At 31.7% G+C, this 24096-nt stretch overlaps 3 protein-coding genes across 11 annotated transcripts in view; 1 reads left to right on the top strand and 2 right to left on the bottom strand.

The window, feature by feature from the left end:
- Nucleotides 1-14014, bottom strand: part of LOC108747158 (protein lap4) — a 31383-nt gene extending 17369 nt beyond the window's left edge. For 6 of the 8 annotated variants that reach the window (XR_001939221.1, XM_018484438.1, XM_018484437.1 and 3 more), the window contains exons 1-21: nucleotides 13409-14014; nucleotides 13029-13146; nucleotides 8519-8597; nucleotides 8235-8324; nucleotides 7999-8119; nucleotides 7322-7614; nucleotides 7094-7227; nucleotides 6862-6973; nucleotides 6551-6717; nucleotides 5941-6098; nucleotides 5742-5852; nucleotides 5349-5579; nucleotides 4767-5003; nucleotides 4494-4578; nucleotides 3703-3867; nucleotides 3409-3584; nucleotides 3152-3289; nucleotides 2894-3046; nucleotides 2740-2820; nucleotides 1830-2639; nucleotides 74-181 (exon numbers count right to left, since the gene is read on the bottom strand). Coding sequence is in view for 7 of the 8 variants with exons in the window: in XM_018484438.1 (XP_018339940.1) it covers nucleotides 74-181; nucleotides 1830-2639; nucleotides 2740-2820; nucleotides 2894-3046; nucleotides 3152-3289; nucleotides 3409-3584; nucleotides 3703-3867; nucleotides 4494-4578; nucleotides 4767-5003; nucleotides 5349-5579; nucleotides 5742-5852; nucleotides 5941-6098; nucleotides 6551-6717; nucleotides 6862-6973; nucleotides 7094-7227; nucleotides 7322-7614; nucleotides 7999-8119; nucleotides 8235-8324; nucleotides 8519-8597; nucleotides 13029-13146; nucleotides 13409-13570 (3729 nt within the window). In the remaining variant the exon portion in view is untranslated. The remainder of the gene's footprint in view (nucleotides 1-73; nucleotides 182-1829; nucleotides 2640-2739; nucleotides 2821-2893; nucleotides 3047-3151; nucleotides 3290-3408; nucleotides 3585-3702; nucleotides 3868-4493; nucleotides 4579-4766; nucleotides 5004-5348; nucleotides 5580-5741; nucleotides 5853-5940; nucleotides 6099-6550; nucleotides 6718-6861; nucleotides 6974-7093; nucleotides 7228-7321; nucleotides 7615-7998; nucleotides 8120-8234; nucleotides 8325-8518; nucleotides 8598-13028; nucleotides 13147-13408) is intronic. The other 2 variants (XM_018484443.1, XM_018484441.1) reach the window with 2 other exon arrangements.
- Nucleotides 14015-15889: 1875 nt separating this feature from the next.
- Nucleotides 15890-22989, top strand: LOC108747176. 2 transcript variants are annotated; one of them, XM_018484493.1, is made up of 10 exons: nucleotides 15890-15990; nucleotides 16122-16289; nucleotides 18985-19355; nucleotides 19463-19837; nucleotides 19969-20022; nucleotides 20495-20560; nucleotides 20630-20708; nucleotides 20829-20920; nucleotides 21017-21042; nucleotides 22920-22989. In XM_018484493.1, exons 3-10 carry the CDS (start codon nucleotides 19002-19004, stop codon nucleotides 22954-22956), a joined length of 1083 nt encoding a protein of 360 aa, XP_018339995.1. In that variant the 5' UTR covers nucleotides 15890-15990; nucleotides 16122-16289; nucleotides 18985-19001; the 3' UTR covers nucleotides 22957-22989. The 2 variants fall into 2 exon arrangements, with proteins under 2 accessions (XP_018339995.1, XP_018339994.1); XM_018484492.1 differs by lacking the exon at nucleotides 22920-22989 and having other exon boundaries at nucleotides 15891-15990; nucleotides 21017-21298.
- On the bottom strand, nucleotides 22857-23833 carry LOC108747181 (39S ribosomal protein L43, mitochondrial). Its single transcript, XM_018484502.1, has 4 exons — nucleotides 23648-23833; nucleotides 23434-23540; nucleotides 23153-23358; nucleotides 22857-23017 (listed from the first exon to the last, which is right to left on the bottom strand). Exons 1-4 carry the CDS (start codon nucleotides 23782-23784, stop codon nucleotides 22874-22876), a joined length of 594 nt encoding a protein of 197 aa, XP_018340004.1. The 5' UTR covers nucleotides 23785-23833; the 3' UTR covers nucleotides 22857-22873.
- Between the last annotated feature and the right edge of the window lie 263 nt (nucleotides 23834-24096).

Here is a 24096-nt window from a genome sequence, read left to right as displayed (position 1 = left end):
ATATATATATATATATATATATATAAAATAATATAAATTTTACTGTTTAATTAAAATAAGGCTAAAGACTTACGTGAGATATAAAAATTCCCGGTTCTTTTGCACCGAATGGCGTACACGAATGATCAGTTCCTCCTATGATACTGAAACCTAAGGAACCTTCTTTGACAAGGACGACGTCCTAAATAACATAATTCCTAAATTAGTTATACATTCAAATAAAAGTTTTAATTTTGTAAAGTGCAAAGATATAACGGGGATAAAAGTTTAGAGTGTATAATATTTAGTGTGTGAGAGAAGGATAGAACAAGCTATGGATTATTATATACTTTTTATTTAAATAAAACAGTGACAACGATACTTCTCCACTTTACTATTCCATTTTATTAAAAAATGATCAAAAACAAGACAAATCGTTACACTACTTACCTATTCTCATAGCAGAAGATAAGTACATTGAGATTATCATAGTCCGTTGATAGTTATCAAAATTAATTCTAAGATCATCCCATTAACATATATTTTCAGATAATTTTATGAAAACATAGAAAAATAGACATAAGAGAGAAATATAATTAAATAATTTCACATATACATATAAAAAAATCAGTTAAAAGATATACGTATTCAAATATGTATAAAATAACAATAATGCAGTCTACAATTTTCATTTTCTGAGATAATATTTCCATAATTGTCCTTTCTTAAAACGCAACTGTATGTAAATATTTATTGAAATATATCTCAGTTATGTCTTTAAGACTTCTAAATAATCACAGCAGCCACACAGAAGCGTAATGTCATGAACGAGAAATAACACTTAATTTTTAGATATTTTTATTACATGGCATTTGTAAATAAAGGCAATTTTGATAAAATGAAATAATAAGATTGCTTTAAAACGTTTGTGTAAAAATAGGTCAAAACTATTCTTCCTACCCTGGGGCGTATTCGGATTCCCTCTCCGGGTGTCCTTGTTTAACATGCAGTAAACAAGGATGGAATACCTAAGTGGCACTCGAAAAATCTGAACAGAGCCCTAATAACAGTCATTAAATAGTCATAAAAGGCACAATTAAAAATAAGCTAAGTATGCGCATTGAGTAAAAGCACTTCATGTGCTTTTTACCACCTTTCACGACTATTTACTGACTATTCGCGGGAATAGCTTCAACCCAAATGTTTTACTATAAAATAATTTTATTTTAACCAAATTGTCTTGATTTACAAGTAAAATGTAACAAAAATTAATATGTTATTTTTCACGTATGACATCACTATTCAATATGGGCATAGCCCGACTACTCAGGAGTTTTAATTATGCAAATGGAAAAGCTAAGGAAAAAGTCATAGGAAAAACGACAATATATAAAAGGAATAAAGATATAAATAAATTCTTTTAGTTCGTTTCTTTTACTTTCTTGCACTTTCTATACTTGAAATAAAATAAATTTAGAATGTTAAAATAAGTGTTGTAGGATTTAAAAATATCTATTTTATCAATTTGAACATTGATTGTCATTTTAAACAAATTTAGTTATTTCAAATCGCAAGCCGTCAAAAAACTAAATGTAAAAAATTAAAATACCATTTGACAAGTATAATTTGAATATATAAAAAGTAAAAATATAAATAAAAGCTTTTAGCATAAATCGTGCATAAACTAGTTCCATATGTAATGAAAAATTAAACAAAATTTTAATAAGACAGTAAATGCAAACAACACGAAATAAAAGAGCAAAATGAAAATAATGAAATATAACATAGGAATGAGACTACACTGGCAGTACACGTGCAATGTATTTGATGCTTCTCTAACAGGCACATACCTCGATAATAAGTGGTTGCACCAACTGGTTGTCGGTCACTCTAGTTACGACGGTCTCGGTGAGTGTACTCTTTGTGATGGTCTCAGTAACTTTACCAAGTGTGGTAGGAGCTGGAGGAAAATTAACATCTCCAGGCAAAGTATCGGGCTGCTTTATCGTCACTGTCACAATGGGGCCCTGATGGGAGTCTGGTGAAGGCGAGGATGTTGGAGGTCGAAGGAAATGAGCGGGGATCATAGCTTGAAATTCCTCGTTGGTGATTGGCTTCGGTACCTGTATGTCTTCCTGCGGAGATGCTGGTCTAGGCTCTACATGAGGAGTCATAGCTGCAGAACCAACATTATTTGTAGGCGTCGTCTGTGAAACACTATGTCTTGGAGCTGGTTGTGGATACGTTTGATTACTTGTCGGGCTGGGACATATTGGTGAAACATTCTTCAGAGTGTTTCCTGAATCAGTTACACCGTTCATTTTAGGCATCTCATCAGATTTTATGGGTAATGCCGATGGCGACGGTGGTGTTTTTGAAGTAGGACTCGGTGTCAATGCTTTGTCAGCATCCATGGAGCGACGATATCCACCGTACCCAGGTCTATTTGCCATATAACTATTAGCATTATACAAGCCTGTGTAAGGTTTTGGTGCACCTATAACACGTGGCGATTTTTCAGAAGGAGTTACAACAGTAGCAAGATTTGCTTGAGAAAGTGGTATTTCTCGTTCGACTACTAATCGAACAAATCTTTCTAAACCTGTAAGTAAAGCCACTGCTTGTTCGTGTTTTGCTCCTCTCATATCTACGCCGTTAATCTGAAAATTATAAATTGCGTACAAATCATATAAAAATTATTAATTTGTATTTATATATATTTTATCTAATGTAATGGATATTTGATAAAGAAATACTTACAGATATTACTTTGTCTCCAATCAATAATTTGCCATCTTTTTGAGCTACTCCACCATCTGTTATTCTCGAGATAAAAATTGCCTAAAAAATGTAATGGATAGTAATCTCAATTAAAATAATAGTATAAAATAAGTTTTATTGTACAGATACTTACATCGCTATTATCCTTAAATGATGGCGAACCTTCTCCACCGGCAATACTGAATCCAAGCCCATTTTGATCTCGTATTAATGTTGTGTGAAAGAGAACGGATACCATAGGTTCAGTGTCTTTTACAGTCATTATAGGCTCAGGAATCTTTTTTGTCTACAAAATATATAATATGTATTTATATAAATGTTAAATTTAAATTATTATACAAAAAAGCTATGACATTTGAAAATGTTCACAAAAACATAACTAATATATTACCTTTGTAGTTTCATGAGATATAGATGTGTCACCATTTTCTAAAGTATGTGACAATGCTGTAGATGAAACGTAAGATGTTGCACTTGGTGCTCTACTTGTACTTAAGCTAGAACATACGGAATCTTTTCTCGTTGGTGCCTGAGAATAACAGACAAAAATTAATATAAATCATGTTTATTTGAAATAAAAATCTTATCTGGCAACTAAATTAATGTGCTATTATTTGAATGAAAAATGATAAAATAATTATTTTATACCTGTTCATATAGCGGAATTATCCTTGTAACTTCTCTTATAATAACTAACACAAGTACACGTCCACATGCTTTCAATACTTCCACAGCATCGTAATGATCTACGTTTACTACCGATACTCCATTCACAGATATTACTTTATCTCCTATCCTCAAACCAGCTAGGTCTGCGGGTCCACCTAAATAAATGAACATATAACATATAGATACTGAACAAATATTTCATGATCATAAAATAGAAATGTTTACATGGCATCAATGCAACAAATTAAAAATTATTCACTTGCAAATGTTTACCTTCAGTAACTCTCGAAATAAAAATGCCTTCATCATCGCCTTTAAAAGGGGTCGATCCGATACCACCAGCTATTGACAAACCTAATCCACCTGTCGTTCTTTCAATATGAATTTCATATTGCTCTTCCCGTATTTCCAACGCTGGTTCAATATCAGATGTGGCATCTAAAACAAGCCTTCAATTAGTCATTATCAATGTTTTTAATAAATATGTATCATCTTGTTGTTGCATGTCAACATTTACCTTTCCTAATTTTTTTGTTTTTAATAAAACATTTATATCTTCTAGGCATTATATATCAAGTAATCTATTATTTTTATATAAAATAACTTTATTTATATAAAAATATTATATATATAGCAAATATACTGTTACAATTTATCAATTTTCTAACGCGTACCATTGAGAGATACGCTGATAACTGAATTACAGATAAGACCGAAGGTAGGATAAGAAATATATCTTATCACACATTCTCCCTTCTACTATGTAATAAAATGATTCAAAGATACATACAGAAAATCTTTAAAATCTCCTATTAGATCGATCAAAATTTCTATAGATCAATAAACGTAATAAGAAATCTTCTAAATAATCAAATCTATTAATATTATAAAATAATCATAATTTCAATAAGAACTGAATGAATAAATGTTGTTTAATAAAAAAGTTTAATTTATTTTATGAATAAATGAGTGCACGCGCACTCACATGTGTCTGTATGTATGTGTGTCTATAAATAAATAGTAATGAAAAACTGATTCTATTTTAATTTAATTCTTAAATTTACCTTGACTATGTGTGTCATATGTTTCCATAGATTCTACTTGTGATGGTAAAGATGTAGAAGTCTCATCAGCTTTTTTCATAAGTGCCTATAAATATAAATGTTAAATGTTACTATCGATTTCATAAATGCATGTATATATGTAAATATATTGCCAAATGAAATATATTAATTGTTAAGTTAATTGTTAGTAATTATTATAATTATTATATTTATTACATTTAAGAAATAAAAAAAATTATATGTGTAAATTTGAATAACATACAAAATATCAACCTGAGCAATAATAGAAGCAACTTTTTCTTTATCAACTGCTGTATGAATGCGTTTATTTTTCAGATGATGTGGAGTATCTCTACGTTGAAGTTTATTGGGTTTATTTGAATCACAAACATCTTCGTTATTTGCATCTTCTACAATACTAAATTCAACGTGTCTTTGCACATCTTCATTTTCAGATTCTTCTTCATCTCTTTCTTTTGATTCTGGGACAGAATTTTCAGTTTTTGCATTCTACAAAAATAAAACATTTTTCATTTAGTAAAAAATAGAGAGACTACACACGCACGCACACACACACACACACGTATATTTCTATTTCATATGTACATATATATATATATTTTACATTCTTTTGTGTGTGTGTGTGTGTGTGTGTGTGTGTGTGTGTGTGTGTGTGTGTGTGTGTGTAAAAAGTAAATCATAATATATATATATACGTTATACACAATGCATATAAATACTTCCAGAGATATTTTGTTTAATCACTACGCATCTTTGTGTTGAAAATGAATACAGTAAATGAAAGATAAATGAACTTATATATTTACAAAATAGAGTTTTCTAAAAGTTACTTACCGTATGAAATTCCGTGACAGATTGAATGGGCAGATTATTTGCTTCTTTATCAAGTTGAGTATCTGTGCTATCAGCATCAATGTCAAGTACTGGCATTTTATGATCGTCTTGTACAATATTGCATTCTACAATATTGTATTCCTCTTGTTCAGAAACACTTTGTGGCACATCTACAGAATTGATTGGTGGTTCAGATTCTGTTTTATCTAACCCAAATGTTTGAGAAACATCCTGAAAAAAGTTTCAACTAGATTATTTACAAGATAATGCAAAATAAAGTCCAGTTAAGAACGTTATAAAAGTTAAGAATGCACAGTATATGAGTCTCTCTCTCGTTTCGACAAACTATAATTTAACAACTAAAACAAGAAATAAATTAAGCGTAAGACTTACCTGTTCATCCGTAGATTCTGATCGACTTTCACTTTTTCCTTTGCTAAATAACTTATGCGCTTTAGCTTTTAATTCTTTTGGATGTGGTGTATTTTGACGTATAAATGGAATCTATTTGCCAAAATAAATGAAAAACAAAAGATAAAACAAAAAATAATACAAACTAGCTCGTAAAAAATCTATAAAGTAATGAACGCACCTCTTTATCAGTTTCTGGTGGCTCGTCAGTAAATTTCACGGAATGCGTTCTTGAAGCTTCTCTTTCTTGCCAACCTTCATCATCGCTACTCGTCAACTCACGCATTTCACAACCTTGAACATTTCTCATACCAACTAACATTCCTAATCTACCTGAATCTAAAAAAATGACATCAATTATACATTGATAAATAAAAATCAAAATAATTAGATAAAATCTCGTAAATCATTTTACAAGAATGGCCACCTTTTTTATTTAACTTTGACTTAAAGATATTTATTTTTATAGTTTTATATATCCGAGTTACAGAATTTATATACTATATTCCAGATAAAATTTTGAAAAAAGACAAAATAAAAGATAAAAATATTTAATTATTTATTTTGCATGCCCCGTGCAGATCAGTGTATGGGTGTACTACATTTATATAGTATTATAACTTTGTAACAATTTTTAATTAAAGTCTTAATTTAATTAAATCTGCTATCATGTGTTACATTATTAACAAAAAATAAAAAAAAATATCATTAGACATAACTTATAAGAGAATTTATAGAACAATCTCCAGATGAGAAATCAACAAAGTAGATTAATCAAAGCTATTACTAACCATCAGGATGGAATTCCAATTGTGGCAAGAGAAAACATGTTAGTACTTCTTGTCCTGTTTCTTCATCAACGTCTGTTTGGAACGTTAACATAGGTTGCGCCTGATTTTCGCTTAACCATACCGCCTTCAGGTTCAAATTGATTAAAGAATATGGTAAATAATGTAATCTATGTAAAACAAAATTTAATATTAATAAGATAAATAAGCGTATCTTATCCATATAATATTTTTACATTTTGCTTTATATTTATGTATTTGATAATTATAATAATGCTAATTACGTAGGAAGCAAATTTACAAAAGTTAGATACCTGTTGCCAGATACATCTAAAACATGAAGAGCAGTACACTGTCCCACTTCAATCGGAAGATACTGTAATTTATTATCTCTTAAAGACAGCACACCCAATTTCTTCAGATTTCCTAGAGAACAGAAAGACATTAGCTCTGATTATTCAAATTTTTTTTCTTATAATTTAAAAGTTATTTTTATACATATATTCGAAATTGCACAATAAAAAAATATATATTTTATCATCTTACCAATTTCTATCGGTAAAGATTGTAGACTATTTCTATCAACATTCAAATTATTTAAATTATAAAGTTTGCCTATAGACAAGGGTAGCTCTAAAAGAAAATTCTCTGTAAGAATTAACTCTTGCAAATTCTCGCACCTGAAACATAAAATATAGACAAATTTATATTTCCAACTAATATTTTATTTTTAAGTTAATCTAATTAAATTTATATTTTATACACATTTCTTACCTTCCTATATTTGGATTTAGGGTAGAAAGTCTATTTTGATCTATTTTAAGAATAGTTAACTTTTTCAATTCGCCAAGCCCATCAGGTAACTTTTCAATAACATTCTGTGATAAATGCAAATCTGTTAATGATTCTAACCCGCCAATTTCATCAGGAAGATCCTCTAAACGATTTTCCGAAACATCTAAACACGCTAGCGTTTTCAGTTCGCCAATTTCAGGTGGCAAGTGTTGCAATTGATTGTGATCCAGCCACAATTCTTGTAGTGCTGGTAATTGTCCTATATGTGCAGGCTATAGAGAAAATATATAATAAACATAATTATTTCTTTTAATTTCTTTTTTTAATTTACGACTAAAGTTTATAACTAAAACTAGTTCAATCAATTAATGTAAAGCTGTCGAATCATAAAAAAAAAATTAAATTCAAATAATAAAAAAATCTATTCATCAAAGTAAAATGTAAATCTGATATGCGCGGATATCCTTATCCTTAAAATATCATAAGAATCTATTATTAGAGTAAGAATAAAAGTTTATACAAATATATATGTATACACACACAAGCGTGCGCGTGTGTATATGCACAAGAAATAATCATGAGAACATTCATCCTGAAAGATATGATTGTTTTCATTCACGCATTGTTAATTTCGCGATAAAAATCGCAAAACTTACCAATTCTTCAATCTCATTGTCACCGAGATCTAATCGTTCGAGTTTTAAAAGCTGGGAGAGCGATTCAGGCAAGGATTTGAGCAAATTTTCTCTTAATTCCAGTGACTGTAATGCTTCCAAGCTACAAGAGAAATATGTATTTTCAATAATTTGTGAAATAATAAATAAAATTATAATATATAATAATATCTGATATATATAGAATGTTATAATTTTAAAGTTTACTTTGATATTACCTTCCAAAGTCAGATGGCAAGTTTGTAAGGGACATATCATTAAGTCCGAGTACAGTTAAATTTCTCAGCTGTACGAATCCTGCTGGAAGCCTGAAAGAAACAATCAATGAAAATTTACATTTTGCGTTTGGATCAAAGAGAGTACTTAACAATACGCTGTCGAGAGGAAAGAAGAAATACAATATATATATATATATATACACACACATATACATATATATACACATATTGTAAAGTGTTATTTAAATTAAAAAATAGGAGAAAGATAAAAACAATTGAATAACCTTGGAATAGGATTACTGCTGAAATCTGCCACCTGTAGTGCTTGTAAATTCTTGATATTTTCAGGAATGTCTGGTATATCTATAAAATAAAGTAAGTTTAATTTTAATTATTAAATTCTCTTTTTCACACATATAAGAAAGCGTGCGGTTGCGCGTGTGCAATAAACGAGCAAGATTAAAGCTAATTCAATGCTATATGTTTTAACTTTCTGATTATTTATTCAAGAGAGTGTCTATTATTAATGATATTTTCACAAAATTAATGACTAAAGAAATTCTCTCAATTTTACGTTCTTTTCAAATTTCCTAATTTTATATATTTTCCCTTATACAACATTTCATTAAAAAAATATATAAATAAAAAATAAGTCGAGTATTTCATACCCAGAATGACTCCGTCATATCGTGAGAGTCAAACGCAACACTGACGAGAGGAAATTACAACAAAGCGTGATTCCGCTATGAAAAAAAATACGTGACAACTTCTTTCAGTTGTCGACTTTCTCATCACGCAGTCATTTTAATTGCAACTGTAACGTTATTGCGACAAAAACTTGAGATTCTTTCAATTAAGAATGTTTTATAAAATTAGACTAAGAAAGCTTATAATTAGATATACAATAAATATACATATATATTTCATTACAAATATATTAAAACAAATTTATATAATATCAATTTTAAATAATTTTGAACTAAGTTGTATATGCAAATGTCTTAAAAACTTATTTGCTAAATTAGTTGTTAAAATATATTTAACTATAAAAGAAATAGTTATAACAAATATATGATTGCATTAATGATTTACCAGAGGACATTTTCTTTGATATTTTATTACGGAAATAGATGAGACACTGAAATTGAAAAAAATTGCCAAGTCGAGTATTGACCTGCGGTGAGTTTACACTATAGAAGAAAAAGAGAGAGAGAGAGAGAGAGAGAGAGAGAGAGAGAGAGAGATCGATTCTATATAGAAGAATTTATGGGTGGATGGAGATGCGACGGTCCAGAGGCAGCCTAGGACATATTACGCCCTTTTCCCTTTTTTATGCAAGCGACGTCAATGTTCAGACGCTACTACATCGCGACTAGTCAGCGGCCCCTTTTGATGCAACCGCAATAAACATTATAAATAGCATGAAACGTCCACCCTCGGCCTTTGTAATTTACCTCAGAGAGGTGACGGGAGATCGTTACTGTATTGCACGTCGTGTTTGCGTGCCGAGAGAACCTACATAAAAGGACGAGAAGACGAGAAGAAGAAATCTCTCGCCATTCTACTTTCATTCCGATTTGTCTATTAAAACATATTTATGAGTTTCATTCCATCTCTAACTCAATTCCTGAGAACAATCGGTGAATCATTTCATTCGTTAAATAACTACGAGTTAAATAAAACGAGCATAAACATACGTATGAAAACTTTCAAAATTCAAATTTACATCTACAAATATATCTTTTCAAGTGGAAACAGCCTAGAGCTTCAGCGTCAAATTATATCGGATCGATTAGGTAAGAAAGCTTTACAACTTTAAATGTAAATTTAATCGAATGTACATCCATATTATTAACAAGAAAGAGAGAAAAAGGAGAGACGAAGGAGAATTGGAAAAGCGCGATTGTAAGGTACAGCAACGAGTGTGACAACGCGACTATGAACTAGTGCAGGCATAGTTCAGTGCGGTTATCTCGATCGAACGGTAACCTTCTCGATCCGAAACCTGTTGCGATTGCGTAATCTTTGTTTTTTACGCCTTCGAACGGTGGAGCGAAGTTCTATCCTATCCTTCTATCCTGTTGCGTGTCGTGCGTTACATCGTTCATCACGCGCTCGTTTACCATTCCGGATGACTCAGTGGCAACGAATGTACGGATATTGTTGTAAACGGAACCAAATACATAACATCTTTCTCAATACATAATTGATCGTAAATGCCTACACGCAGCGTCCATCTATTATATAGATATAGGAAATTGCAACGCGCTCCCATTCATACGATGCGATAGTCGTAATAATTAAGCCTAATGCACAATTAAAAAGCAATGTGAAGAGAGAATAACAGATTTTTCAACCTATGAGAAATCGTCTATAGGAGAATACATATGATACATCTGCCTGTGCTTTTCAATGAAGGCTTATCATTTCGACTTGACTGCAGTTGACGATAACTACGAACTACGTTTGTACGGTGGAAAAAGTGGTAGTAAATATCAACATAATTGTTTAACCAAAATATTATCACTGGGTCAAGACCGTCTTAAGTGCAATAATATCTTAAGACGCTGATACGCGATTCTGTGATTGGCTTATAGACTTGTAATGACTGTAGATACTGGAAGACTCCGTTTACTCGCTGAAAATTTACATTTGTATTAAATTTCAATTCTAAGATCGATTGGCCTGACAGATCACGAGTCTTTTACTTTTGAATTTTTGCCACTACTTTTTTTTGCGGTATCGCATTTATTACGTTATCTTTTGACAACATACATAAAGTGAAAACTATTTGACATTACGCTTGATAAATATACTCGAGCAACGTTAAAAACACGTAACGACTGCATGCATGGTCGACCATGCTCGCGCTTGTCAATAAAATTGTTGCGCTTCCTCGGTCAACCAATCTCATTGACAGTTACTAATCTAATATAAAAATATTCTTTCAGAGTTCACTGAGAAATATTTCTAGAACACTGGCGCGAAAGCGAGAACTGTGCATTGAAAAGATTGTGAATTGAAGATTAGAATGCGATCAATCGAGACGAATCGGATTAAAATTAAAATTATGTTAATTCTGATCTTCCTTCGCAATCCTCGATTTTTGCGGTATGATTCTAATATTTAGGAATATGTTTATGAATACACTTAGAACTGCGTTTTTTTTTCCTTGTAAATAGCCATCAATACGCGCGATACATATGTATCAGTTGACCCAAATAAATTTTAGGAACGAAAAACTGTTTAACTAGATATTTAAAAAAAAATTATCACATACAGAGCAAAAAAGTATTCGTACAAGGGAATTCATTATAAAAAAAAGCCTCATTTGTAGAAAATAAACATTAATTAGCAATTTTAAACAATAAATACATTCTATTCTAATATAAATGAATGAGCTTCGCATGTATTTCCGATTTTAGAAGCTAAATTCCTCGTCTGTACGAATACTTTTTGAGCATTCAAAACAATACAATTTTTAATCTTCGCTCATTTTTCGGATAATATATTTTGTATAATTAATACACATCATTTTGGTATATACAATTTTAAGAAACCTACAGTCTATTTTATTCTTCACGAATAAATTGTTAATTATCCAACAAGAAATGATCGTTAATTAAACGTCGAATTCGAATTGGTGTGTGAAACCATCGATTCGATATCAATTCGATGACACGTTTCTCGCTGTGGATAATATTTACTTTTTAAAAATAAAGTTTTCTCAAAAAATATTTTCTCTGTAATATTTCTACGAATATTTTTTGTACCCACTGTATGTGATCTTTAAAATTACTAATTTTTTCTTATCATAATCGGAATGTCACTCCCTCTTCCCGTCGTCTCGTCCCGCTTCACCTCTCTTTTTCTCCGACATTCTTTCTACGTACACGCATCGTACACACATATGTATGCGCGCGTAAACAAGTTGATATATGTATTTCTACCTGGCGAGACCCAAAAATATCAACTCGCCGTGTTACAAATACATAGTAATTCGTGAGAGATTCTTCATTTTATCAGTCTTTCCTCGGTTTTCCTTGGCAAGAGAGGCGAAGGAGACAACGGCAGGTAGAACGAGAAAGAAATAAGAAATAAATATGTTGAAAAAAAAATATTCACGATAGGCGCCAGTGACAGGCGGGGCGACTCGGCTTCGCTCGGCTTAGTTCGGGTTAATGCGATGTGGATGTGGCGACGGTAGCAATGGGTAGCACGATGACGCGCTACGGCGACTACGGTGGATTGGAGTGGATTGGATCGGTGGAGGCAACGACGAGAGGAAGCGAAAGAAAATACACCGTTATACAGGTTTCATTAACGCACGGCCAAACGGCGTTGCCGCGTTCTCAGTATTGAAAGTACGATAAACGAGATTCTCTTTCAATAATCTTTGCCTTCATAGATCAAGCCGACGGCTACGCTTTTTACACAATTCTCTTCTTCACCGCTGAAATACGCTCCTTAATACTCGTGTCCTTATGGACTCGCTCTTCTTCTTCTTCTTCTTCTTCCTCTTAAAGAACAGTCAAATCCAATCAGCAAATCTTTCATAGTCGAAGAAAAAGTAGCGTGTCAACGATAAAAACGACATCGCGACGACATAGAACGTGAGATATTGTTAACGAGGCTCTTCCAATAAGATTAATTACGATTAATTGTTGGAATTCCTAGCGGCGTTCATGCTCCGGTATTACAGTTATCTCGAGCGCAAATAAAGCAGCTTCAAAAATGTTTTTTTTTTTTTTTTTTTTTTTTTTTTTTTTTATTACAATCTAACATGCTTCTCACCATTTCTGGACACGTCCAACTCGACGAGGTTTTCGAAATTTTGAATGTCTGGTGGCAAACGATGTATCTCATTGTCGCTCAGGCCAAGTTTTCGTAGCCTCTGGAGTCGGAAGAAATTCTGAAAAAAAAAACACGACATCGACCTATAGATAGAGGTTCTCGATCGACTGGCTTTCGCACAAAGCGAAAAGAGACAGACACACGTACAAGCCGTTTAACACAATCCTTGGTACGGCGGTGATTAATACATTAGGAAATATACAATGCAACGGTAGGACGAGGATGGCGCGTGCTTGTCATGTACGTGTGCGAGATGGAGAAAGAAAAAAAGGAAGATTAAAGCCGCTTAAGGAAGACGAAAGAAGGTCTTTGTCGCTTACTTTAGGTAGATCACGAATATGATTCGCGTCTAGTAGAAGTTCCTCCAAACTCCTCGAGTATCGCAGGATATCGTCGGGGACGCATGGCAGAGAGCAATGACGCTTGTCAACGTATTCCACCTGCCTGTTACACCCTTTAAAAATTGGAATGCAGCGGAACATGGTACACTATTCACAGTCGATCACGTTAAAACAGCACCGAACATAATTATCCCGTGAATAAAAGGGCCGCGCGCGCGCGCTGTTATTCGCACATACTTCCATCCGACGCGACGGCCGACGCGACGCGACGCGACGCACGAGAGAACGAGCGCACGATTTCACGCCCTACTCGGCTTTAAACGCGTTCCTCCTCGGCCTGTACAGCCTATGCTCCGAGATCTGACGTCATCACGTTTGATCACGTCGACGAACCACCGATCACGTTGTTCGCCAGTCGCCTTCGCGTTGCTCCTGCTCGGTGCTCCAGCGGCTCCAGCCAGGCGTCATGCGAATGAACCACGAGCGAATACATGTACCTACAATACATACGAGGCTAAACCGCATTCATTTACCAATTGTTCCGATCGTGTCGCCAGTTTGCTTAGCCTTCGCAAGCCACCGAACTGAACGTCCAACGCAGTTAAATTCTGTTAAATTGCCAAACGCCGCCGCGAACGGCGCAAACGGCGCAAATGCCCGTAGATCCTACAGACTCGTTTTCAACAAATAAGGCCCGATCGCATCAACGTTACTTTGATTTTAAGCGAGGTTCAAAACTCTGTCTCTGTCTCTTTTTGGCTTTAAAACGAGACAGATAGAGTTTTAAGTCTCGTTTAAAGTCAAAGTGGCATTGGTGCAACTAAATCTATACAACATGACGATAAAGAGGGAAACGAGATGTTAAAGAGAGAAAAGGGATAGAGTAAAAATCATATCCACTTAACCATGGTGTAAAAATATAAGCTGTAACGTTCCCGCGAATGCGCAGTAGAAGTATGAATTCGAACCCAAATTTAATTGGCTGTTCTATTATGCTACTGCTATTAATCCGGATTTACAATAAGTGTTTTAAGCCTTACATGCATTGTACAATAAGGGTGAAATCACACGATACGAGAATCAGCGTGCGGGACAGAGGATGCGTGATTCGAACAGCCAATCATGGGAAAGACATGCAGGATAAAAAAATGCGGAAGAGGGCTGATTGGTTGTACAACGTTCTGCAACCAATCAAAAAACAGAATTTTATTTTGTATCGATGATACGAAGCAAAATTCTGTTTTTTGATTGGTTGCAGAGCATTATACGACGCACGTCGGATTTAGTGTAAATCCAAGGAGCTTATTATCTTTCGATTCTTAAAAAATCTATCGATTCTTGAAAAAAGGTGAAAATTACGAAAGTGAATTGAATTTATTAAAATATTTATAACTTCATTGATTAACATCTAGTAAGATTTGCTCATTTTTGTAATTTTCATTTAATCTAAAGAATTGTAATAAGTCCTCAGCAAGTCCATTTTTAGCCCGAATCCTCATACAGGCAACAACGCTTTAGCACAGAGCGCTGATTGGTAAAAAATCGGTTATAGGGGTAAAATTTACTTCCCTCATCCATATCAATTTCAGTATCAATTTCAGCACTAATTTATCAGTACCAATTTCATGACGCGAAATAAATTGGTATTCATAATCGATTCTTCTATTTAAGATTGTCTTAAGTACAATCTTAAGATGTCATAAGTCAATTCGAGGACTGTATTAGCATTTTAAAATAAAAACGGACTATGAATATTGCTCCATGTTTAGCGTTTCACAGTTGGTAGCCTTTTTCCTTTGATACAACATTCATAGACAGAGACGGCAAAGATTTAGAGAGAGAGAGAGAGAGAGAGATGCTTTTAAACTACCATGTTATCCCTTCCACCTAAGTTAAACCAAGATTGAAGTTAAAATCTACATTGATGGAAACAGGCATAAAGGAGGTTTCACGCGACGCTAAAACGCTTGACGCTCGTTTTATTTGTGTTCACCCTACGGCTTTGTTTGTTGGTTGATTTTTACATTCTGATCCGGTTTAAATCCTCGGTGGAAACTAGGCCACTGATATATACGGCAAAAATCTATTGTGTCTTCTCGCTACAGATTACAAAGGTTAGGTTTGATATTTCTTGGTGCTAAAAAACGATCGTTTCAGCGTTGCATGAAAAGGCATCTTTAAATGAACAAAGTTATATATCATAGGGCGAGTTCAAGGCCCGTATTCAAAACGTGCTTTTTTCTTGACAAAAGCGCACTTTTATCTCTAAAATTTTATAGTATGCGTGACGTAAATTATAGCATGTTAGCGCGCTAACATCGTTGTAAGCCCAAAACGGCTAAGACTTCGTATACAATTAAATCGATTGACGGTTGTCGGATGTCGTTAGTCATAAAAGATGGAACCTGATCAATCCAAACAACGCCCAGCAGCCGACATCGACAGTCGACACGAAAAATAAAGGTTATGTGCACACAACATACGACAACGTCTTCCGACTAATTGTAGACCAGACCTAAGCATGCTTACGAGCGATCGAATATGATTGGGTGGATCTATAGGTAACAACCAATTATGTTCACTTGCTCGGCGAGTAGGCTAGTCGCTTTGTCAACTTGAACGCACCCATGATGATATACATATGTGTGCGTGGGGAATACCCGTGTGTAATAACATTTTACTGCACACATAGGTTGGTACAATACCGATGATTACGTTATCTGATATTTCTGCATCTGTCGTCGCCAGTCAAGGACGGATAGCTGGAAAGTAGCGAGTACATTTTTATTCACAGCCGAGCTTTATACACTTATTTAAATATTCTGCATCGAATAAGCGAAATCTTATTTCCAACAATCAGGTAAGTACATTAAAAACTCGTTAGAAGAATGATCATTGTAGAGATTGTATGCTACGTTAATCATTCCAGACACAAAATTAAATATGGCGTATTTAATTATATATCTTTAAAAAATTATAAATATTTATATATATTGGAATTTTATGTATATTTGTTTGAATTTACACTATTTTTGTTTTAAATTAGCATTCTGTGTATCCAAGGACGCAATTCTATAGCTTTCTGTACACACCTGTCGATAGTTGTTGATGTCGTTATGTATTTTGTGCGTATATTTTGTATAGTAAAAAAGCTTTGCAAAGCATATCGACAACTATCGGTAGACGTGTACAGAAAGTTACAGAATAGCACCCCAGATGCAAAAATCAATATTATACAGTACAATGCAGCTTGTACAGTATAATGCAGCTCTTTCTGCTGACGCAGCCATTGATGACTAACACGTATAGAAAAAATATTTTATGTAATCCATATATCCAAAATACTTTATTAGAAAGTTATAACATTCAAAGATTTATAAACAGAATATACATTTACTACTGTATTTGTAGCACAATAGAAGTATTTGATAGAATTTGATAGTCATTGGCCATGTTCAGTAGAATGTTTAATTTGCAACTGTTGAAAGTTTTCTTTGTGTTGATTGGATAGTTTTACATTGGATTATACTTTTACCTAGAAAATGAATAGTCTTATAGCAAATATTATCAATCGCTAATATCATAGTCAGTAAATATTTAAAAATATTTGTCTTCCAGAGGAAATCGATTGTATATTTTAAAATAAGATGAAAATTATAGAAGTGAGCATATTCACTAGAATACTTATAATTTCATTAATCCAATATCTAGTGAATTTGTCCATTTTTGTTTCATTTCAAAATTTATCCTCTCTAAAAGAATGCAAGCTTTCATTCGTCAAACTACTAAGTAGCACAACAGCGCTTGCACAGCACTAAAAAAAGCGCTTACATGCGCTGTTTCAACACTTTTTTAACGCTTTGTAAACGTGCTACTTGAGTAATATTACCAAATTTTTTTGCAATTTCTACTTGCAAGAAGTAATATTGTAGTAAATAAATATTACTCATAAATTTTTTAATATTTATTTACTTCCTAATTAAGCATTTTTGAACGTAAGTTCTATATAAACTTTTTCCATCTACTCAATCTCGTTAACATATAAGTTTGATTTCTCTTTGCAGATATCCTGTATATGTATATGTATATAATAAAATTAATAGAAATAATTATAAATATACGTCTTACTTATAAATATAGTTAACTCTAGCTATACACACTTTTTTTTTTACCTTTGATATACACACTCCCTGGGACCCATATTTTATTTGTAATCGTAACTTCCGTAAAAGTGGACATATTTCAAATAATTTTTTTTTAATCAATGGAGAATTGATTAAGGAATAAATTCATGATGTGTAAGTCAATAGAATTAAGGAACTTCGAGATACATTAGTTCAAAGAAAAAGAAAAGTTCAGAAACATGAAAAAATCTTGATTTATTGCACTTCTGGGATCCCAGTGTGTATAGCTAGGGTTAATATATTTTCAAGTTCTTTTATTGTTCTTCAGCAATAAAGAATGTCTTAATTAAATTTACTATATTATAGTTGTGAAGGTCATGACGCTGAGAAATCCAACAAGTTTTAGCTTATTAACCATTAAAAAGTTATTAACAAAAGAGTTTGAAAAATGATGTCTCTTTCTACTATGTAAAATAAAAATTTTTTGCTTTAAAATATATTTTACGACTGTCCATGTGATGTGAGTTTCATCCCACATCTCCTTTTCCCCTGCTTCAGGAACGTATGACTTTCACGCGAGGCGACTTGTAAGAGCAAGGGGAGAGGTAGGATAGAACTCCCTTCGCGTAGAAAAAAACTATTACGTAAACAAAGAAAAGTATATATAGAACAGTTTTTAATATTATATATAGACGAAATAAAACGTTATTTTTTCAAACTTTTTTTGTTATTTATTTTTTAATCGATAACAAGCGATGGCTTGTTGGAGATTACTCAAAGTCATGACCTTGACAACATACGTGAAGGTCAAGATCGTCGGACAGGCCTCCCCTAAAGTGAACATTTATCATAACTTTTATCATTTTAATGCTAAGATATTTCTAACATATTTTATTAATGTTATAATTAAATATATAATAATAAAATTGTAAAATTAAATATTAAAAATAAATATAAAATAATTGTAAAATTAAACATAATTAATTATCCATATAAGTGTCAAATTTACTCGTAAGTGCATGCAAAAAGTACAAACACAGCGTAGTAAATTTGTATCGTTGATGCACTTAATATTGTTTTCGTAAATGATAACATGAAAAGCCTTATTTACACCTGTTAGCATTTTTTTAGACAATGGAAAAATCTTTGCATATACATGGATAAACTTACTTTTCCATAATTACAAAAATATTAATTTTTTTATGTTTGATAATTTTTTTCTTCCTTCTTTATATCAATGTAAGAATTTTGTTCTTTTCTATAATTTTTACTTGAGCATTTACATTTTTTGTAAAAGATCTTGTAAAAATTATTTTGTATTTTGTATTTTTAATCTGTACAATCTGATACAAATTTAGAGAATAAATCAAAGTTTATAATTTGAAAAAAGATTAATTAATTGTATTTTTCTTTTTGTTTTTTTTTTTCTAGTAAGCTTTGCGTTTATCATGGAGGTACATGCTCGTGCTCCAGATCCTTTAACAATAGATGGCGATATGGCCAGCAACTGGCAAAGCTGGAAAGAAGATTTTATTATATTCATGAATTTAACTGGGTATATTGATAAACCTAATGAAGTCCGCGCAAATCTTTTAAAAAATCGGATTGGAAAAGTTGGTATTGATGCAATACAAAATTTTTCTTTTGACAATGTGGAAGATAAAGATAATATGGATATATTGATTCAAAAACTTGAAAACTACTTTAATCCACCAAAAAAAGAGGTGGTTGAACGATACAATTTTTTTACAAGAGCAAAGAAGCAAAATGAGTCTATTGAACAATATATAAATATTTTAAAAGTACGTGGTATTTGTGATGTATATTTTTATTGTATATTGTACACACACGCGCGTACACAAATGTGTGTGTGCGTGTGTGTGTGTATTGAAATCTTTGTTATTTACAGGAAAAAGCTAAAAATTGCAATTTTAACGATATGCTAGATAGCATGATACGAGACAAAATCATTCTTGAAACTCATGATAAAATATTGCGTAAAAAATTTTTCGAAGCAGACAATTTAGATTTGTCGAAGTTAGTGGCAATTTACCACGACTACAACATTAATACGGAAAAAATGAAACAAGTTACTAAAGAAACGAGGGCAGACTCAAGTGTTATATCAAAACCATCAGATAATATTGTAAAGAGAGTCTGTTGGAGATGTGATGAGCAGCATCCACATGGGAAGTGTCCTGCTTGGGGATCGAAGTGCACAAAATGTGGTGACATAAATCACTTTACCCAATGCTGCAAAGGTTTTAAATTTAAGATGAATAAGGTAATAAATTATTTCAAAATAAAATATATATTGATTGAAAATATCGAAGACTTATCAACTTGACTATTAAAATGTGTTGTCATGATCATTTGCATTATAATTCTATAATATTGTGTTCTTTAATATTGTAGATGAATAAAAATTTACTGGATCCAACAGCGCAACAAACAAAATTGAACTCAAAGGTAAATAATCAAAAGAAAACTAAATAAAATTAGCATTGTTATTTACAATTTGTTCCGTACATGCATGTTTAAGATATAATGTATAGATATTGATAACTAACTAATCTAAATAATAAGACAAGATAAATCTAATAAGACTAATATCTAAATAATTTATATATAACACAATATATATATATGTATAATTATGTAAAGATAATGTTGCATTTATAAGATATGATTTTGTTCTATTTACATATATATGACTAATAAAACAAAATATTTTTAACAATATGTATTTTTTTATGCATTGTATTACTGTACATACATACACTGAAACAAAAACTTGAGAGAGAATGATTTCTTTCAATATTAAAAGATATTAAAATCTGACAATATTTTAAGGCAAAAAGAAATAAAGTGCCTGTTACGGATAATAGTATAGGCATCGTTTCAAAACATTAAGTATCATAGAGATCATTTTATGTTGTAGAATAATGATAAATGGAATAATCAAGCAGATTTCGAAGTTATAACTAAGGATTCAATTAATAAAACGGTATTTTATTCCTCATGTCTCTCCTGACTACATATTAAAATGGATTAAATAAACAAAATATTTTTTTAGATTTTTCCTGATGTTCCGACAACAAATTTAAATTACATTAATACAACGAATTACCCAACATATTTGCCCAAAAATACACGTGCGTATTTCGTAATTATTTGTGTTCATGTTATATAACAAAAGTGTAAAAAATAATTTTTTATCTAAATTGAACTAAATAGTAATAAATAATAAAAAAAAACGTTATTATTTATTACAGAGTACAGTCATTCATATACGAATTTAATTCAACCAGGCGGGACAAATTCCGATTTACCTAATAGAGGTGCAAATGTTCAACCTAAACAGACGGTAATGATAATTAAAGACAGATTAATAATTAATAATGCGCGCGAAAGCGAATGTAATACAATATCTACAACGCGATTATAACTTCTCTTTTTGCAGAAAACACCAAGTACTTCACAAGAAAGGTACAGATCCAATTATTTTGTACCGGTCAATGCACAAATTCAAAAGAAAAAGTTCCAACAGAAAAAATCAGACGATTCTTGTGTATTATCCTAAATCTTTCATATATACGTATACATATGTTGCATATTATATATCTTTCATATATCTTATGAATATATCTTCTACATATATATCTAACTACAGAGTTAGCAAAAATTTGTTATAAATGGATCCTGAAGCCGTTCTATTTTATCACTATTCCGCAATAAATCTTTGAATCTTCTGGTCTTACGGATTGCAATTTTTTTTAGAATTAAAATACACACAAAAAATATAGTAAAGATAATTTCATTAGGGATGAATTTCTGCAACACCTGGATCCACGGTGAATTAAAATCATGTTTATCTTTTTCTTAATTAGTTGTTAAGGGGCCTTTCCTGACTTTATTGCTTTTTTATTGATATATTTTTAGTTTAGCATTAAAGTTTTTTACTCATGATTTTATTCTACCATGGTTTTATTGACATCGATCAAGTTCGGTCTTTGTTTTAGGATCTTTTTAAAAGTTAAATTAGTTTTATTTTATGATTTAAGAGAGATTAAAAAAGATTTATAACAAGAAATTTTCATATATGCACATATATAAAAAATTAACGTTTTTAATATACACTATGAATATAAGATAATAAAAATACTAAAAATAAAGCTTTTTCTCATACTAATTGCATTTGTGAAATATACAATAAAAGGAATTTGAGAAAATGCAAATATATGAGAATGAGAATATTGTCAACGAAAGCTCTTAGAGCTCAGCTAGTTTAAAAAAAAAAAACCATGCGACGATGATAAAAATTTACGTAAAATTTTCTATGATATAAATCTACAAATAACATTTTTGCCATGCGGACATGTATTAGCACGTGAAAAATGTGCAAAAAATATAATACAATGCAGCGTATGTCGTAAATTTGTTAAAACTACTCTATGAGTGTACATTTAATAGTGTTTATATCCTTATGACAAATAATCTATTCTGCTAAAGAATTTTCTACTTACCATCACTTTCAAGCAAAACTAAATGACATAAAGAGACAGTAAAGCGTGTCTCAAAACATTCGCACAAATCTAAAATTCTCACAACACGGCTCAGCTCGGTGTAGCTCGTCATAGCTTAAAAAGCCTCTATGCGACTATGATTTTAATCTTTTTATATCAATTTCGGGACTGATTCTGTGACGAGACGAGTCAAGACCGATCATGATCAGCCATACTGAGCCATGGGCCGTGGAATCCCGTTTTTATGATGCCGGCAACTTTTCATAGATTTGTTTTGAACGATTTTGAATTTACCGACATTGTAGCAATATGCTAGCCATAATAACATATACATATTGCTAATAGTTTAATAGCAAGATAATCGCATTAATATTATCTTGTATTGTCGCAATATAACAGCATTGTCTTATTTTATATATTATTGTAATATGACAGTATTAGTACGAATTTTGACGATGACGATTTTAAAATTGTAGATAAATTGCTCGCAAGTTGCTACCAGAGTTGTCATACCGTGAAGGCATCAAGTTGCCAACAAATGCGGACTCAGTTGCTGCAATTCTGATTATAACAACACATCTCGGACAATAATATGATCGAAAACGAGACATAAGACGTCTTAGACATTTTTTGAAAAGATGTCATATTTCGATTTTAAAGAAAACCATTTGTAAGACTTCTTACGTCTCGATTTTGAACATTATGAAATACTACAAAAATATTTTTTACATTATATATATTTATATACATACTATAAATTAAAAATTAGAACTGTATTAAAATTGTTTAAAATATTATGTTCTTTGAACATGTATAGAAGTTTCTTCAACATTTTGGCAGGAATCAACTGCATTATCAGCCAACTGCTGAGCCTTGAATAATTCGACAAGTTGTTCCGTTGCTGTGGGACCAAGTTTAACAGATGTACCAAGCTCTTTCTACAAATAAAATGAAATATGTCAATATATTTTATAAAGTTATATATAATTTTTTTATAACTAATTCCTTACAAAATAAAAAATCTTGATACAAAATGAAAAAAAAAATCTGTTTCTGGATAAAAACATAATTACATTAGGAAACTGAGACAGGTTTAACATAGGATTTCTAAAAGTAAATGGTGTCCATGGTCCCTGAATCGATGGGAATTCTGTGTGCCATAGTTTACGCAATCTCAACGAAGGACCATTATGAAACTGCGTTCGTAACAATTCCATCCATTTTATAACATCTTCCCGGCTATAATTAGCAATCTCCGTCCATTGTCTATCGCCATTCACTGGAAAAATATATTAGCACTACATTAATAAGATTTTAAATATAGATAATGTTCCATGGATGAATACAAACGTACAATATTCAGCTACTATAACTGGTTGCCTGTGTCTTCTTGGTTTAACATATACTACAACTCCTGGATTTTCTTTTGCATAATTAACTAGATCATGTTCTATGAAGCCTCTATAAAAAAAAAATTTAATATTGATTTAAGAAGAAAAGAAAAAGAAAAATGTTAATTTTAAATATCGTGTAGAAAACGTTTACAAATGAGTATAGGTTAGAATCACCTTATTCCCTTGCTTGAACCTCGGTTTTTGCAAAACTTTAAAGTTATTCTCTGTAATTGACAGACATAACGTCCGATCCCGAGACCAAAAGGTGCTCGCGGGAATCCTGATTTTAGAAATAAGTATTTATTCGACATATTCTGTCACCTGAATCAGCGAAATGTGGCGCGCCGCGTGAATGGCTAGTTTACATTAGCCTATAGTTTACATCGTGCACTTGAGATACGGGATACGAATAGTTACTTAATTTTCTATTGAATACTCTTAATTTCGGCGATACGTGTAAACATATATACAAAATGTGTAATAATAAAAAATTAATCATTTTGATGCATATTGTATCAATTTAGTACATCATTCTTTGAATACACTGTTGAAATTAAGACAATTTAAATAGAAAATTACTACAGTTAATATGCGTATCAAATGCTCAGTGTAAAAGGGATTAG

Source organism: Trachymyrmex septentrionalis, unplaced genomic scaffold (genome assembly GCF_001594115.1).
Source record: "Trachymyrmex septentrionalis isolate Tsep2-gDNA-1 unplaced genomic scaffold, Tsep1.0 scaffold196, whole genome shotgun sequence".
Taxonomy (NCBI): domain Eukaryota; kingdom Metazoa; phylum Arthropoda; class Insecta; order Hymenoptera; family Formicidae; genus Trachymyrmex; species Trachymyrmex septentrionalis.
The sequence above is the reverse complement of the archived record's forward strand: the minus strand, read 5'-3'. Positions and strand labels throughout refer to the sequence as shown.

What these genes read in the sequence shown, in the direction of transcription:
- LOC108747176 (XM_018484492.1), top strand. Translation starts at nt 19,002, where the DNA reads ATGGAGGTACATGCTCGTGCTCCAGATCCTTTAACAATAGATGGCGAT. An exon ending in TTAAATTTAAGATGAATAAG is followed by an intron (nt 19,838 to 19,968) that starts GTAATAAATTAT and finishes TTAATATTGTAG; the next exon opens with ATGAATAAAAATTTACTGGA. An exon ending in ATGTTCAACCTAAACAGACG is followed by an intron (nt 20,921 to 21,016) that starts GTAATGATAATT and finishes CTCTTTTTGCAG; the next exon opens with AAAACACCAAGTACTTCACA.
- LOC108747181 (XM_018484502.1), bottom strand. Translation starts at nt 23,784, where the DNA reads ATGTCGAATAAATACTTATTTCTAAAATCAGGATTCCCGCGAGCACCT. An exon ending in AGTTATAGTAGCTGAATATT is followed by an intron (nt 23,359 to 23,433) that starts GTACGTTTGTAT and finishes ATATTTTTCCAG; the next exon opens with TGAATGGCGATAGACAATGG. An exon ending in ACCTGTCTCAGTTTCCTAAT is followed by an intron (nt 23,018 to 23,152) that starts GTAATTATGTTT and finishes TTTTATTTGTAG; the next exon opens with AAAGAGCTTGGTACATCTGT.